General features: G+C 39.8%; 1 protein-coding gene across 6 annotated transcripts in view; it reads right to left on the bottom strand.

Moving 5' to 3' along the window:
• Nucleotides 1–287: 287 nt before the first annotated feature.
• TMEM260 (transmembrane protein 260) overlaps nt 288–14,752 on the bottom strand; it is a 59,219-nt gene continuing 44,754 nt past the window's right edge. For 3 of the 6 annotated variants that reach the window (XM_059695139.1, XM_059695160.1, XM_059695131.1), the window contains 5 exons: nt 13,206–13,354; nt 8,968–9,144; nt 7,049–7,102; nt 5,470–5,560; nt 288–2,581 (listed from right to left, as the gene is read on the bottom strand). In XM_059695139.1, the coding sequence (XP_059551122.1) occupies nt 2,327–2,581; nt 5,470–5,560; nt 7,049–7,102; nt 8,968–9,144; nt 13,206–13,354 (726 nt within the window). In that variant the 3' untranslated portion in view covers nt 288–2,326. Of the gene's footprint in view, nt 2,582–3,285; nt 3,470–5,464; nt 5,561–7,048; nt 7,103–8,967; nt 9,145–10,355; nt 10,549–13,205; nt 13,355–14,752 lie in introns of those variants that run through there. The other 3 variants (XM_059695146.1, XM_059695151.1, XM_059695168.1) reach the window with 3 other exon arrangements.

The following is a 14,752-nucleotide window of genomic DNA, read 5'->3' on the forward strand; positions in this document are numbered from 1 at the left end:
CAATGGCCAATACACAAAGCACAGTCAGATATACATATATGTATATATCTAGATATACATATCTAGCGTCTAGACAAATTGAAAAAGCAGATATTCTCAAAAAGGAAAATGTATTCATTGGCCATTCTTAAGGCTCTAAGTAGGAAATACTACTTTTAATAAGGTTCCTTCAATACCTCATGTATGTATAGATGCTCAAGGATTTACATCCATGTACATATAGATGTTTAGAAACAGACATCATCTCATGTATGCAATCTTTTTTCTGAACCAATAAAGACAATGCATTTCTAGGGAACATTTATGATTTTTATTATACTTGATTTTAGAAAAGTGGAAATCATAACCTTACATACTTTCTTTCAAATGGGTAAACTTAGACAATTTGCCAACGCTTCCTTAAATTTTCACACCACGCTGAACTCCAACAGGTTTTTGTTTTAAGGTAAACCAGGTTTTCGGTTCCTCCCTGTGGAGAAGTTACTTTCAAGTCAGTGAAAGTTCTTGGCCCATGATTAAAAGTCTTTGCCAATTAGTACTCAACAACTTCAATTCATTTTTTTCTGGTTCAAGATGAGTAGGAGCCTAATAAGGCTGTGATAAAAGGGCAAAAGGCACTGAGAGCCAAAAGCGGATTAATGAGCTCCTCCATTTATTTGTCTTCCTAACAGCTGAACTGTTACAACTATTGACACTCTTCAAAAGGTTCCGCTCTGAACCCTGTCCAGGCACTGCAGGCTCCAATGGACATCTTCAAATCCAGAGAATGGAGGGGCAAGAGCTTCCCCCGTGTGGTGCCAAAACCAACAAAGCCCCATGGATCAGGTAATGAAACTTCAGCTTTTCCCCCTTTGAGATTTATTTACTGGCAGCTGACAAGGGGCAAATTCAGCTCGAATTGTGCAGTCAAGGCCCTGTCAAGCTTTTAGAGGCACCCTTGTCTTGAAGCACCTTCATGACTGGCATTTCACTCAAAAGCCCTCGGCGCTGGTCCTTAACAGCTTATGACATCACAAAGGACACTCCAGACAGATGCCTACATGGCATCCTGCAGCATTTTAAAAGAGAATTAGTGGTTTTAATTATGGTCGTAGTATGAAAGGGAACCATGCGAGCTCCACGGGAGACCTTTGATCAGACCCTTTCGCTAGCACAATGCCACGGAACTGTGACTATTCCTGGTAGGGGCCCTTTCTTGCTGAATGACTCACCAGTGGTCTTTGAATGCAGGCAAGCTCCTAGCCCTCCCTCTTCATTAGCGAGCATTTCTATACAGGGGCCGATATAGTGCCCGGAGTCTCGGAGCTGTACAATCGGGGGAAAGAATCCCTACGGATTCGGGCCTCTACTTAGGAAGTGCTGAAGGACTCTGAGTGACTTTATTCATTAAAACAGGTTGCTATTAATTAACTGTCATAATAAAATAAAGAACCATTATTTGCATTTCTTACTATGTTCTCTTTAGTAATATGTATAAAAGATCCTTGTAACAAAAATGAATTTATTGAACCATTTCCTCATCCTCCCCCTCGAATCCCCGCCTTTTTTTTTGCATTTTGGCAGCAGGAGCCTACTAATTATTGGGCCCAGATTTATGAGCACAAACAGAAGCAAAACATAAATATAAAATTAATTAAGGAATCAAAAAATTCTTTTTACTGGCCAACCAGTTTACACAACTGGAAGAAAGCAAACAATGAATTAGCTTTATTTTTCAGTGCTTTCAGAGAATTGCCTAAGACAATAAAACCCCAACTTTTTTCAAAATATCATCGGTTGGCGTTTAGCTTGAAACAGGAGATTATGTAACAACCACAGCTACTAAAAAATAAAAACTAAAAGAATTCTGACTTGCAGCAAAACAAGATTCACTTTTTTTGTGTTTTGTTTTTTTTTAAAGCCACTTTTGGGAAACAGAAAATGTCTTTGGTATGGTATTAATGTTTGAAGAATTTAACCTTCAAAACTGATCCCAATAAGCAGGGCCCTTAAAAGATGCACAGTCAATATTTTAAGGATATGAACAGAGTCCATTCTCTTTTAGAATCTAATGGAGCAACATCATTAGGTGAAAAGTTGCGAAAGTGGGAAGGATGTTCGGAAGATTCTCCCTGAAATGCTAACTTGGGGACAGGGGAAAAACAGATTTTGTACAAACAGCACAATTCAGTCACAACCACCCCACCCCCAACCCTCCCAATTACTTCTATCTGGGAAGTGACTTAAGTCTTCAATTTTTTATCAGTTTCTTTTCTCTGAAGAAAAAGTTTTGGACCTCAAAAGTTTGGAAGCAGGATGACAAGCAGGTTTTCCACATTTTGCTGTCTCAGGCATTTTTCCTGTTTCTCAGACTCTGCAGTTCTTTTCTTAGGTGCTTTAGGGCGGCTGAAATATCAGCCAGCTGCGGGTCATTCTGCGCTCTCTGAGTGTAGAGGCGGAAATGTCTGATGGTTTCCGATAACAAGACTTCAGGGTCTGCGCCTCCTTCCTGAAGGTGCAGCATCCGCTCGCAGGCGATGGCATAGTTCTTATGCCAATTCACTGGGTGTTCCTTTTGTAAATAGACAATCTCCTTATAAAGCTGGAAGACAGAAAAATGATGGTATTTCATTCTTATCCCTTTACTTCCCCCCCACCCCCCGCCCAAAACACCAGAAAACACAGAAGAATTAATAACACAAGAAAAAAAAAATCCAAGCAGCCTGCGGTAGAAATCTAATCGTTGCCAGGCCATGCAGAAAATGCAAGGATGCTACTGTAATTACTGCAGTGGCAGGAGGCAAATGTGCTCCGTAGAACTGCTTCTGGGGTTTTCAGATGTTGCAGGGGAAGCCTAGGACACACTGCGTCAGGACAAATGCTCTTCCCGCAGAAAGATGTTCCGGGAAAGAGATTTAGTTCTAATTCATGGAAAGCTATTTACTCACTAGGCAGAGAGGCTGAAACTCTAAATTTAGCTGTTGGAGAAAAAAAATATAGCTTTCTTTAGAAAACTGCATGGGAAAAGAACTTGAAGGAATTTAAATTTTGTCCCTCATTTTTACATAAATTTCTCTCTACATTTAAAACAACAGCAATAACAATAGCAATATTAAAACAAACCCAGCATCGAACAGGCCAAGCATAATAGACTTTAAGTGATATCTTTAGAATGAAACATTAAAAATCTTCATAGTATCCTATAATTACAATTTTGATAGTGAAAACTTTGCCCACAGGAATTAGAAATTTTATTTCTCAACACCAGAGGTAGTATTAATTAAACAGAGTTGGAACTTTTTTGGATACAGTTTTCTGGTGGAAAACCATGGAAATTTAACAAAAGTAGATATATATCTGCAAAATGGAAGATTACACTAGTTGCATGGGAATTTCAGCCTTCCTGGGATTGTCAAGTTGGAGTGGGATCCATAGGAACTTGAGTTTACAGAAGACTCCATGAGAGCACAGAACAGCAACCATGTTTTCTCTAGGGACAAGTGCTTTCTGAATTACGACTGTATTCACCATATCACTCACTTGAAAGGAACCCAATATATTATCTATTTCCCCAATGCCTACTCTAGAGCAGACAAATGCATTTCTAATTTATTTTTAAATAGCATCCACATGAAAAGTTCCACAATCCGTGCATGATATGCCATTCTGACATTTTATAATCTTCAGTGTTTAAGTTGCTTTTTTAAGCAATTTCCCCTGAAGTTTCCTTCACTTCACAAAACAGGAAAGTCATCCTGCACTTTCATGAATATACTTTCAAATTCACCAAAGGTAAGTAGGAAGTTAAACCCCTACTCTTTCTTTTTTTTTTAATTTAAATTGTTTAATTTATTGATTTGAGAGAGATTTGTTGTTCCACTTATAAGTTCATTGGTTGATTCTTGTATGTGCTGTGACTAGAGATTAAACCTGCAACCTTGGTATATCGGGACAACTCTCTAACCAACTGAGCTACCCAGCCAGGGCCTGCCCTCCACCCTTTCATTCGCTTGGCATTGTTTTCTAGCTTTCCCCATAGTCTTTTTCCTCTTCCTACTCTCTTCCTGATCCTCCCTCAGATGAGGAACACATGGAAAGGGCGGGGCACACTCCCCAGCACAGAGCAAGCGCTCAGGAACTGTTCCTGTTCTTTACTTCATCAAGTTTTCAAAATTCTACTAAGACCCTTAGTGTGGTTGGGTCTCAACGTTTGTTTGGCTTCCTGGGACCACAGTCAGAAGACAAAGCTATGCTCTTCCCCTTCATCTTTCTCATGAAATCTCCACCAGCCATGGCCTGTCGTTTTAAGTGTCACAGGGTCATGACTCCTGCAATAGAGGGCGGCCTGTCGGAACTTCTTTTCTAAATAAAGTTAGTTTCCCATTACTATTGTAATAAATCACCACAATATAGTGGCATAAAACAATATGAATTTATCATTTTACACTTCTGGAGGTCAAAAGTCATAAAATCAAGGGAACTGTAAAATCAGCAGACTCTAAAACCCATTTCTTTGCCTTTTCCAGCGTCCAGAGGCTGCCTGTACTCCCTAATTGTGGTCCCTTCCTCATCTCCCAGGCCACCTGCATAGCATCTTCAGTTCTTCCTCTTTGGCCTCTGCCTGCACTGTCACATCTCCTTCCCAGACTCTGACCCTCCTGCCTCCCTCTTCATGAGGACCCATGTGAGGACACTGGGCCACCTGGATATGACCCAGAATAATCTCCCACCTCCAGATCCTCAACCACCTCTGCCACGTCCCCGCCACCACGTAAGGCACAGGTTCTGGACATCTTCAGGGGGACCATTATTTTGCCAATGACAGCCATTTACTTTAGTATTATTTGTGATACATGAGTATTTTTTCCATTTACACTGTTTTATAATGGCAAATAAAGCTGGAAACTAAAAAGTAAAAACTCTGTGACACACCTTCTCTCCATCCCAACAACTCCCACCCTCCCACCAAATCTATAATAATAAAAGCATAATATGCTAATTAGACCAGACAGCCAAACAACCTTCTGGACGAAACCGGGGCTTTGAGGGCTGAGGCAGCTGCCATGGCTGCAAGGGCTGAGCCCCTTGCATGAATTTCATGCATTGGGCCTCTAGTCCTATATAATAAAAGGGTAATATGCAAATCGACCAAATGGCGGAACGACCAGTTGCTATGACACGCACTGACCACCGGGGGCAGCTCCTGCGTTGAGCATCTGCCCCCTGATGGTCAATGCGCTCCCACAGGGGGGCGCCACTCAGCCAAAAGCCAGGTTGATGGCTGGCGAGCGCAGCAACAGTGGCAGGAGACTCTCCCACCTCTGAGGCAGGGCTAAGGATGTTTAACTGATGGCTTAGGCCCGCTCCCCATGGGCTCCCGGACTGCAAGAGGGCGCAGGCTAGACTGAGGGACCCTCCCCCACACCCTGAGTGCACGAATTTTGTGCACCGGGCCTCTAATATACTGATATATGTAGAAGTATACCATACATTATATGCGTGAGTGTAGAGTTGAGCTTTCACATTTGAAGGCACATTTACAGTTTCTGCCAGGTTAAAAATGAAGAACGGTGTTTTCATCCTGGAAGGGTAAAGGGAAAACACTTCATTAAAATCATGCTGTCAATTTCAAATTTATCTGCCAGACTTTTCCACTGATAGATAACACACAAAACCCTTTATTGCATCATTTTTACTTCTCTCAGATTCAAACGTTTACTCTACACCAACAGTAACCCTTTCTTCCCCCAAATGCCAAGACACTGCTTTCACACTGATTGCCAGATCTTTTAGAAAAAAGCTATGTTCATCATCACTATTATACATCATTTCCCCCCAAGATGTGCACTATTGTTATGCAAGAGAAGCAGGGAGCAGGGGACTTGCTGAGTTTGGTGCCCGTTGCAATGGCTCAGGCCGTGTGTGACCAGCTCCTCAAAGGTGGCTGCACGCTTTGACCATGTGAACTCATCCAAATTGTATTCAGCACACCAATTAAATCAACACCCACCCGAATAATAACCTGCTTTTTTCTTTTATGTGAATGCTCCTCCAGCTTTCCTGCATTCATTCATAGAGAAGAACTGTGCAAACATATGGTATATCTTTGTTCAGTTCTTCAAAGTATTTGTCTTTATAACTAGGCTGATAACTTGAAATATGCCGTTTTCTGATTATTTTCATAAACACTATTGCATAAACTATAGTATATCTATTTTTAAAATTGTTAATTTGGAGCTGGATTTCTTGACAATTTTTTTTAAACTTCTTTAAACTTATAAGTAAACCCTTTTACACCGTAAGTCAAGCCTCAGTGCAAAGCACAGTCCCTGGCCCGGAGTAAGCTTCCTGCCTTTGCAGCAGGAAATACGTCCTATGTACATGGGACACCCATCTGTATCGTTTAGAACTTTAACATTAATATTTAGGCCAAAGTCTGTTAGCATTAGGGATTTTGAATTATTTTTAAATGACAGGAACCAAGAGAATCAATAGCATCACCATGAAGCGTTCCATACAGAAGAACAGAAATGAATAGCATGGAGCACATTCATATTCAGATCTCTTTTAACATATCTGATTGCTCCATAGTCTGAGCGGCTCGAGGGCAGGGACTGTGTCGTATTCACGTGTGCAGTCCCTGTGCCTGGCACAATGCCTGGCTTCTAGGAAGTATGCAATACGTGCCTAAGTAATTAACTAGAACATTACACGTGGGCACGGTCATTATCAACTTCTCCTCCATCACACTCACTCTGGCTTAGCTGAGGCGGGAGAGGACAGGTCCGCATCAGATCAGCACTAGCAGCTAAGTGGCCTTGGACAAGCACCCTCTCCACCTCCAGTGTGGTCTTTTGTAAAATGGAGATAATAACTTTCAGATAGGTTGTTGTGAGGATAAAATGAGGGTACTCATCATAATGACTAGTACACTGCCTCAAACAAAATGATTGCCCATAAATGTCATTTTTATTGTCACCACCCACCCCTGTTTCCTCAATGAAAAGTGCCACAGGCTACTTCTCTGCCATGTTAACAGGCCACAAACACAGACGTGCAGATTAGTCACCTTGCTTGCCACATCTCCTCATTGGCCACAGATTCCCAAGAAGATGGATCAAACCTGTAGTTACAAGAAAACAGTGACGTTTTTCTGCCAACCACATTTATTGCTATGGACATGTAATCTTTTATAATCTTATAAGGCAAATGAAATAGACTGGATCTTGCCCTGGATGGGTTTACTCAGTGGTTTAGAGTGTCGGCCCGTGGCCCAAAGGGTCTCGGGTTCGATTCCCAGTCAAGGCACGTATCTTGGTTGCAGCTTTGCACCCCACCCCCAACAGGGGTTCGTGCAAGAGGCAATCAGTAGGTGTCTCTCTCTCTCCCCTCCTCCTCCCTTTCACTCTCTCTAAAAAAATCAATGGAAAAAATATCCTCGGGGGAGGATAAAAAAATAAAATATAGACTGGATCTTGATGTACCAATAGAGACTGAAATAAAAAAACCTATTCTCCTAGAAAAGGTGGATTGTTAGCAATTTGAAGTTTTGGTAAATGTGTTCTTAATCTGCATAATGGGCCCCAGTGCCTCATGGGAGCAAACAAAGGATTGGTGGGAAGAGGCTGGAGGCATTTAGGGAGCCAGCTGTTCTAAGAACTGTCACTGTCAGCCAGGCAAAGGGGCAGGGCTAAGGCCTCAGCCACTCTATGGACACAGCCAAGAGCCAATGAGCGGAAGCAAGGGGACAGGCCTGAACAGAAGGGCCTCCTGGCTTTGCTACAGCACTGCTGGAGCTAGATGCTGCTCAAGGAACACTGGCTAAACTATTTACTGATTTTCTTTCTTTCTCTTAATTAAACGTTCTCTTATGTATCCATTTTGACTGAACGAAGATGATTTATGTTGTGTCCTTGTGCTGTACTGTCATCAGCTGTTTACAGAAGAGGTTATTTTCTATCTTCTCCCCACGGTGGTCTCAGAGTGCTCTGATGTAGACCTACCTACCCACCTCTGGTTCATGCACAGCAATGTGGTCCGTTTGCTCGATTTGATTAAAAAATCCTTTAGAGCATTTTTCATATGATCTTGCCTGTTGTCCTGGAACTATAAGCAATAATTATCTAATCTTTAAATAATTCATATTTTAAACATAGGCAATAGAGGCACCTTTCTTTAGATGGTGACTCAGTTTCCATATGGGAGAAAGTTGCTTCAAGGAAGAGTAGCCATGCCCAAAACAACATAAACAATTGTGAAGAAATTTCAAGTCCCAGTCTTCCCTATAGAGAAGTTAGCTGCCACTCTAGAAGAAAGAAAAATATGACCAGTGTACGATGTGGAAACTATCACATGCTACAGAGTGGCTTTCTTTTTGTTAATCCTCACCCGAGAATATTTTTCCCATTTTTTTAAGAGAGAGTGGAAGGGAGGAAGGGAGGGAGGGAGGGAGAGAGAATAGAGAAAAAGAGAGGGAGAAGCATTAATGTGAGAAACACACATCAACTGGTTGCCTTTTGCACCCACCCCGACCAGGGCTAGGAATTGAACCTGCAACCCAGGTACATGCCGTTGACTGGGAATGGAACCCACAACCAGAGACGGCCAACTCTATAACCATTGAGCAACACTGGCTAAGACCCAGAGTGACTTTTAAAGCTCAGCCGTAGTTAATGAATCTCTTCCACCTTAAGGATATGAGATACAGGCTGGCAGACAATATGCATTACAGGAGTTCCATGCATCTAACTATTATGTCCACTCAACCACAACCTCCCTTTCCCTTCCATTGTCCCACTGTTCTTCAAACATGAGGACAAGAAATACATATTCTCTTTCTCTATTATGATACTCCATGGGCAGCAAATGACTATATTAATAACTAATAAAAATAGAAAATATCCAAAAAATTTAAAGGCATCTCAAAAGAGTGTTTTTTTAGGCACACAAATTGCTATACTCTGATAAAAAATATTACTCTATTCGTACCGTCCATATTCTTCAGTCCAGTTATAGATATTTCTTGTAAGTTTAATCCACTCCTCAGGGTTGAATACGATCTCCGAAGGAACCAATTTGTCACAAGAGCCCCATGGCCAAAGTGAATAGTTCTTTTGCCAGGTTGGGTCACCTTCATGAATTCCTATGCAAACAAACGTTTCTTTTCTATAGAAAACAGAAAAAAAAAGATATATTTTTACCTTAAAGTTCTAAATGTTAAATAAATGTAACTCATGATGGGTCATTTTTGACTCCCTAAACCTTAGTCACCAATAAGCCAGTTGCAACCATTTCGGTTTATTTAAATCTTTCCCAAACAGATTGTTTGAAATTTACATTAGTGTGAGAAAAGCTGTTTGGGGGGCTGGGGAGAAGTAAACAGACATACATGATAAAACCTATCTGTTTGTAACATTATAGGAAACCACCTGTGGAGCAACAACATTCATATCATCAGAATTCTAAAAGAGAAAAATGTTTAAAAAATAATGTCTGAAAAGCTCCCAAATTTTGGAAAAGACACACCTTACTGATTCAAGAAAATGGACTTGTATGCATGCATTTAAGCCTAACCAATGGACACAGACAACAGGGGGGTGAGGGCATAAGTGGGGGGGTGGGCAATGGAGGTGATAAGGACACATATATAATACCTTAATCAATAAAGAAATTAAAATAAAATAAAATTGGAAAAAAAAAGAAACTCAATGAACCCCAAACAAGTTAAATTCTAAGAAATCTATGGCCATGTATACCATCATCAAACTCCTGAAAACTAAAGACAAATAATCTTGAAAGCAAACAAGGAAAACAACACATTTCATCACACAAGGAAGCAATGATTTGAATGACTCTGGATTTCTCAACAGAAACCATGCAGGTCAAAAGTATGTAAAATAACATTTTTAAAATGCTGGTGGCCCAGCCGGTGTGGCACAGTGGTTGAGCATTGACCTATGAACCAGGAGATCATGGTTTGATTCCAGTCATAGCACATGCCCCAGTTGCGGGCTCGATCCCCAATAGGAGGCACGCAGGAGGCAACGGATCGATGATTATCTGTCATCACTGATGTTTCTATCTCTCTCTCCCTTCCTCTCAGAAATCAATTAAAAAATAATAATAAAGTGCTGGGGGTGGGGAGAAGAATTATCAACCCATTATTCCATATCTAGAAATATACATCAAAAGTAAAGGTGAAATACATTTTCTGATAAAGGAGAACTAAGAAAATTCACTGCATAATAGTCTTGATGTAAAAGAAATGTTAAAGGAATATCTTCAGATGCGAGAGCAATAATTAATACAAGAGGGAAACTCGGAATATCAGGAATGAAGGGAGAGCAACAGAACTGAAATATATGTATTAATATTTTAGACAATTTTTCATCTTAAATTTTAAATATATATGTACCAGAGGACCGATGCATGAAATTCGTGCAAAAGCAGGCCTTCCTTCCCCTGGCTGCCAGCACCAGCTTCCCTCTGGCACCTGGGACCCGGGCTTCCCTCGCAGCCCTGGTTTTGTCTGGAAGGTTGTCCAGGAGAACGTCCAGGAGAACGTCCAGTCTAATTAGCATATTATGCTTTTATTATTATAGATGACCGTTGAAAATGATCACATGTTGATATAATACATATGACAACACAATAAAAGTGGGATGGTTAAAGGGACTTATGGAGCAGTAAGTTTTCTATATTCCATTTGAAGTATAAAATATGATCCTAAATAGACTGTGAAAAGTAAAGTATGTATACTGTAATCCCAAGAGCAACCACTAAAAATAATTTACCAAAAGACATGGTAAAAATCCCAATAAAGAATTTAGAATGGAATACTAGAAAAATCAAATTATCTAAAAGAAGGCAGGAAAGGGCAAACAGTGGAATAAAAAAGAGGGAACAAACAAAAAGCAAATAATAAATGGAAGACATACATCTGAACATATCAATATTTACACTAAATGCAAAAGGTCTAAATACACCAATGAAAAGTAGATAAATGAAAAGTAGATATTGTCAGAATGAATAATAAAACATGATCCCACGTATATTTTATCTAGAAGAAACCACATGAAAATACTATTTAAAAAAACCCCAGAAGGATTTTTTTTTTAAAATACACAGAAAGGTACAAAGGCAATTCAGTGAAGAAAGGATAATGTTTTCAACAAATAATATTTGGACAATTTGACATTCATATGCAAAAACACTCAGAATGTTCGTCACCATGCTGTATTACAATAGCAAAAGTCTAGAAACAACAGCAATATCCAACAATACTTGGTAAGTTATCATGAATCTATGTGAGAATACTATATAGCTCCAAAAATGATGTTAATGAAGACCATTTATTGAGTGCGTGGGGGAATGCTCATAATAAGATATTAGGTGAAAAACTGACAGGAAACTTGGTATTACCCCAGCTACGTAAAATATATTATACAAGTGTATGTATGTGTGCATATAAATAAGTAATTCGTTAAAAATAAATGGAATCCCAAAAAGCTTCCTAAAGTGTTAACGTGATTGTCCTTGAAAGACAGATATTGATCTTCTTTATACTTGTCTGTATCGTCTATAGTTTCCACAAGGAGCACGAGATATTTCCATAATGAGGAAAGGCCTCATCCATGCCTACAGAATAAATCCCTTCATGACCAGGGCCCCACCATCCCTCGACACTCATCCCCTCAGCTGGCACTCTAAGCCTTGAGCTCTGACCTCACTGGGCCACCCCTGTGTCCCTGGAGCTCAGCAGGTCCTTTCCATGACTCTGCACATGCAACTCCCTTGAGTCAGCCTTCTCCCACCCACTTGACAAATCCCTACTTAGCCTTTAGGTCTCCAACATTCTGCACATACTAACATTATCACACTTACCAGATGATACTATAATTTATCTGTTTCATAGTTAAGATAGCACCTGTAAGCGTATCAGAAAACACTGTAATTGCAGGGATATCCATGCAGCTGTGGCTAGTATAGTTGTTTGGACACATTGGACACCCAATATTTATTAAATAAATGTTGAACGAATGCCCCGAGGCAGAATTCATTGCTTCCTCAAGCATGCTCCTAGAACACTCGGCTTATACTGTCAGTTAAATCATCCATTCAGGAGACACATACTGAACACTTACTGGGTCTCACACTTGACAAAGCTTTGCTAGAATAGAGCTTATCCTATCATATTATGGCCAGTTGTATTTGTACCCATGTTTATATACAACTGGGTTGTGGTCTACTTAAATTTGGAACTGGTCTCATTATAATGCCAGGGCCTAATATAAGCTAGAACAAGGCATATTCAATAAATGTTCAATAAACACAATACACACACACACACACACACACACACACACACACACACACGCCTATTTGGTGATGCTAATGGTACTTAGAATTTTAATCCAAAATAGAACAATTAAATGTTACTGTCACAGCACGTTTATATCCATTACCTTCATATTACTTCATGAGGCACAGTAAACTCCAGGTTCTGAACACCAAAAGTATATTATTATGTTCTTAGTAAGGGATAATTTAAGTTTGCAATTTACAAAGTATTTCTGAAGTCCCCTTTAGAAGAGAATAGAAATTACGAGATAAGTTTTTCTTCTTCACACTCTGGACAATTGCATGCATTTCACAGACAGGAGAAATGTTCAACACTATACTGTTGGAGGAGTTATTTATTCTTGACCTTAACAATGAATAATTTTATGTTCTCAAGTATGGAATTCACAATTCTCATGTTATCTTAGCCAACATAACTGTAGGTGTTTTTCTTATTTATAAAAATGCCTTATCCTTTATAAGAAATCCTTAAGCTATTTTTATGTCGTGATTATTCCTGGAAGCCATTTCCTTTACACTTAAAAGGGGGCCATGGTGTTGATCAGAGGGAAACTATAATTGCTTGCGATTCACCTGCAATGATTTCAAGTAGGAGGCACATCTCCAACTTCTCTGAATTGTACTAAGATCTTATTTGCTATTCTTGCTAATCTGTCTTTATTTTTCCTTTACCCAGAACAATAACATTTATTTCTGCCTGGTCTCATTTATGCACAGATATTCAATTTAATTACAAAGATAATCTCACTGGTGACAGGAAAATAGGTGTAGAAAATTGGTCTTTTGGATGAAGCACAGCTGCTACATAAACAATTTTAGAACAGCTTAAGATTTTAGAAAAGCTATTATATTAAAAGAATGCTTACTGTTTATTTATTTCAAGAAAATGATAAAGATTAAATGTGACCATTCCACTGGGTAATACTCCTTCCACAGGATTCCACCGGTTCCCAGGAAAGTTGACACCTGGTAAATGCTTTGCCATCTTGGGTAAATACCACTCATAAGTCATCATCTGCCAGAAAAATAACATATGATGTCATGCTTTTATTTATACCTCTTTAAGAAAAATCAAATTTAGCAAGTACAAAAAAAGTTCTAAAATGTGGGTACCCTGACCGGTTTGGCTCAGTGGATAGAGCGTCAGCCTGCGGACTCAAAGGTCCCAGGTTCGATTCCGATCAAGGGCATGTACCTTGGTTGTAGGCACATTCCCGGTGGGGAGTGTGCAGGAGGCAGCTGATCGATGTTTCTCTCTCATTGATGTTTCTAACTCTCTATCCCTCTCCCTTCCTCGCTTTACAAAATCAATAATATATATATATATATATATATATATATATATATATATATATATATATAAGTGGTTGTAATGCCAAACCGGTTTGACTCAGTGGATAGAGCGTCGGCCTGCGGACTGAAAGGTTCCAGGTTCAATTCGGTCAAGGGCATGTACCTGGTTGCGGGCACATCCCCAGTGGGAGATATGCAGGAGGCAGCTGGTTGATGTTTCTCTCTCATTGATGTTTCTAGCTGTCTATCCCTCTCCCTTCCTCTCTAAAAATTCAATGAAATATATTTTTTTTAAAAAATAAATAAATAAAAATAAAATGTGGGTATATGCTCATCAAATATAAACATAATGGGCCTGGCTAGTGTGGATCAGTGGTTGAGCATTGACTCATGAACCAGGTCATGGATCAATTCCCAGTCAGGGCACATGACCAGGTTTCAAGCTCAATCCCCAGTAGGGGGCATGGAGGAGGCAGCGGATGGATGATTCTCATCATTGATGTTTCTATCTCTGTCCCTTTCCCTTCCTCTCTCTGAAATCAATGTAAAAAAAAAAATCTTTAAAAACATAAACATAATTGAAAAATACATACAAGCACAACCGAGGTATGTGGCATTGACCACTCTTGTAATGACTTAAAACTAGGATTTCATGTCTTAAGTTATGACTCTCATGGGTAAGGTCAGCATCTAGTTTCATTTTGCTTTTGTGCATTTGAGGTACTATCCAGAATGCCCTTCCCCCATTCTGGAGACTGTGTACTCAGCTTTCAAAACCAGCTTACATATCACTTCCTTTAGGATACCCTCCCCAATTTCCACAGCAGAATGATATGCTACCGCAGCACTTGCACCTACCTCTGGTATAGCTTTTAGACTATTCCTCGCTAGACTGTATCCTCTCTTCTTTGTGCTTCTGCACCTAGCACACTGCCTGGCATAGAACAGTTCTCAAATTATGTTTGCTGAAGTTGGAATGTCTTTGATGGCCAGACTAGATAATCTAGGCAAAATAAAGATGTGCCATTACTCCGTTCTTTCATCCATTCTAAAAAAATATATTGTTCACCTATAAAGAAGCTATAATCCCTGCCTGGGAGAAGCTTGATCATATAATAAT

Source organism: Myotis daubentonii, chromosome 1 (genome assembly GCF_963259705.1).
Source record: "Myotis daubentonii chromosome 1, mMyoDau2.1, whole genome shotgun sequence".
Taxonomy (NCBI): domain Eukaryota; kingdom Metazoa; phylum Chordata; class Mammalia; order Chiroptera; family Vespertilionidae; genus Myotis; species Myotis daubentonii.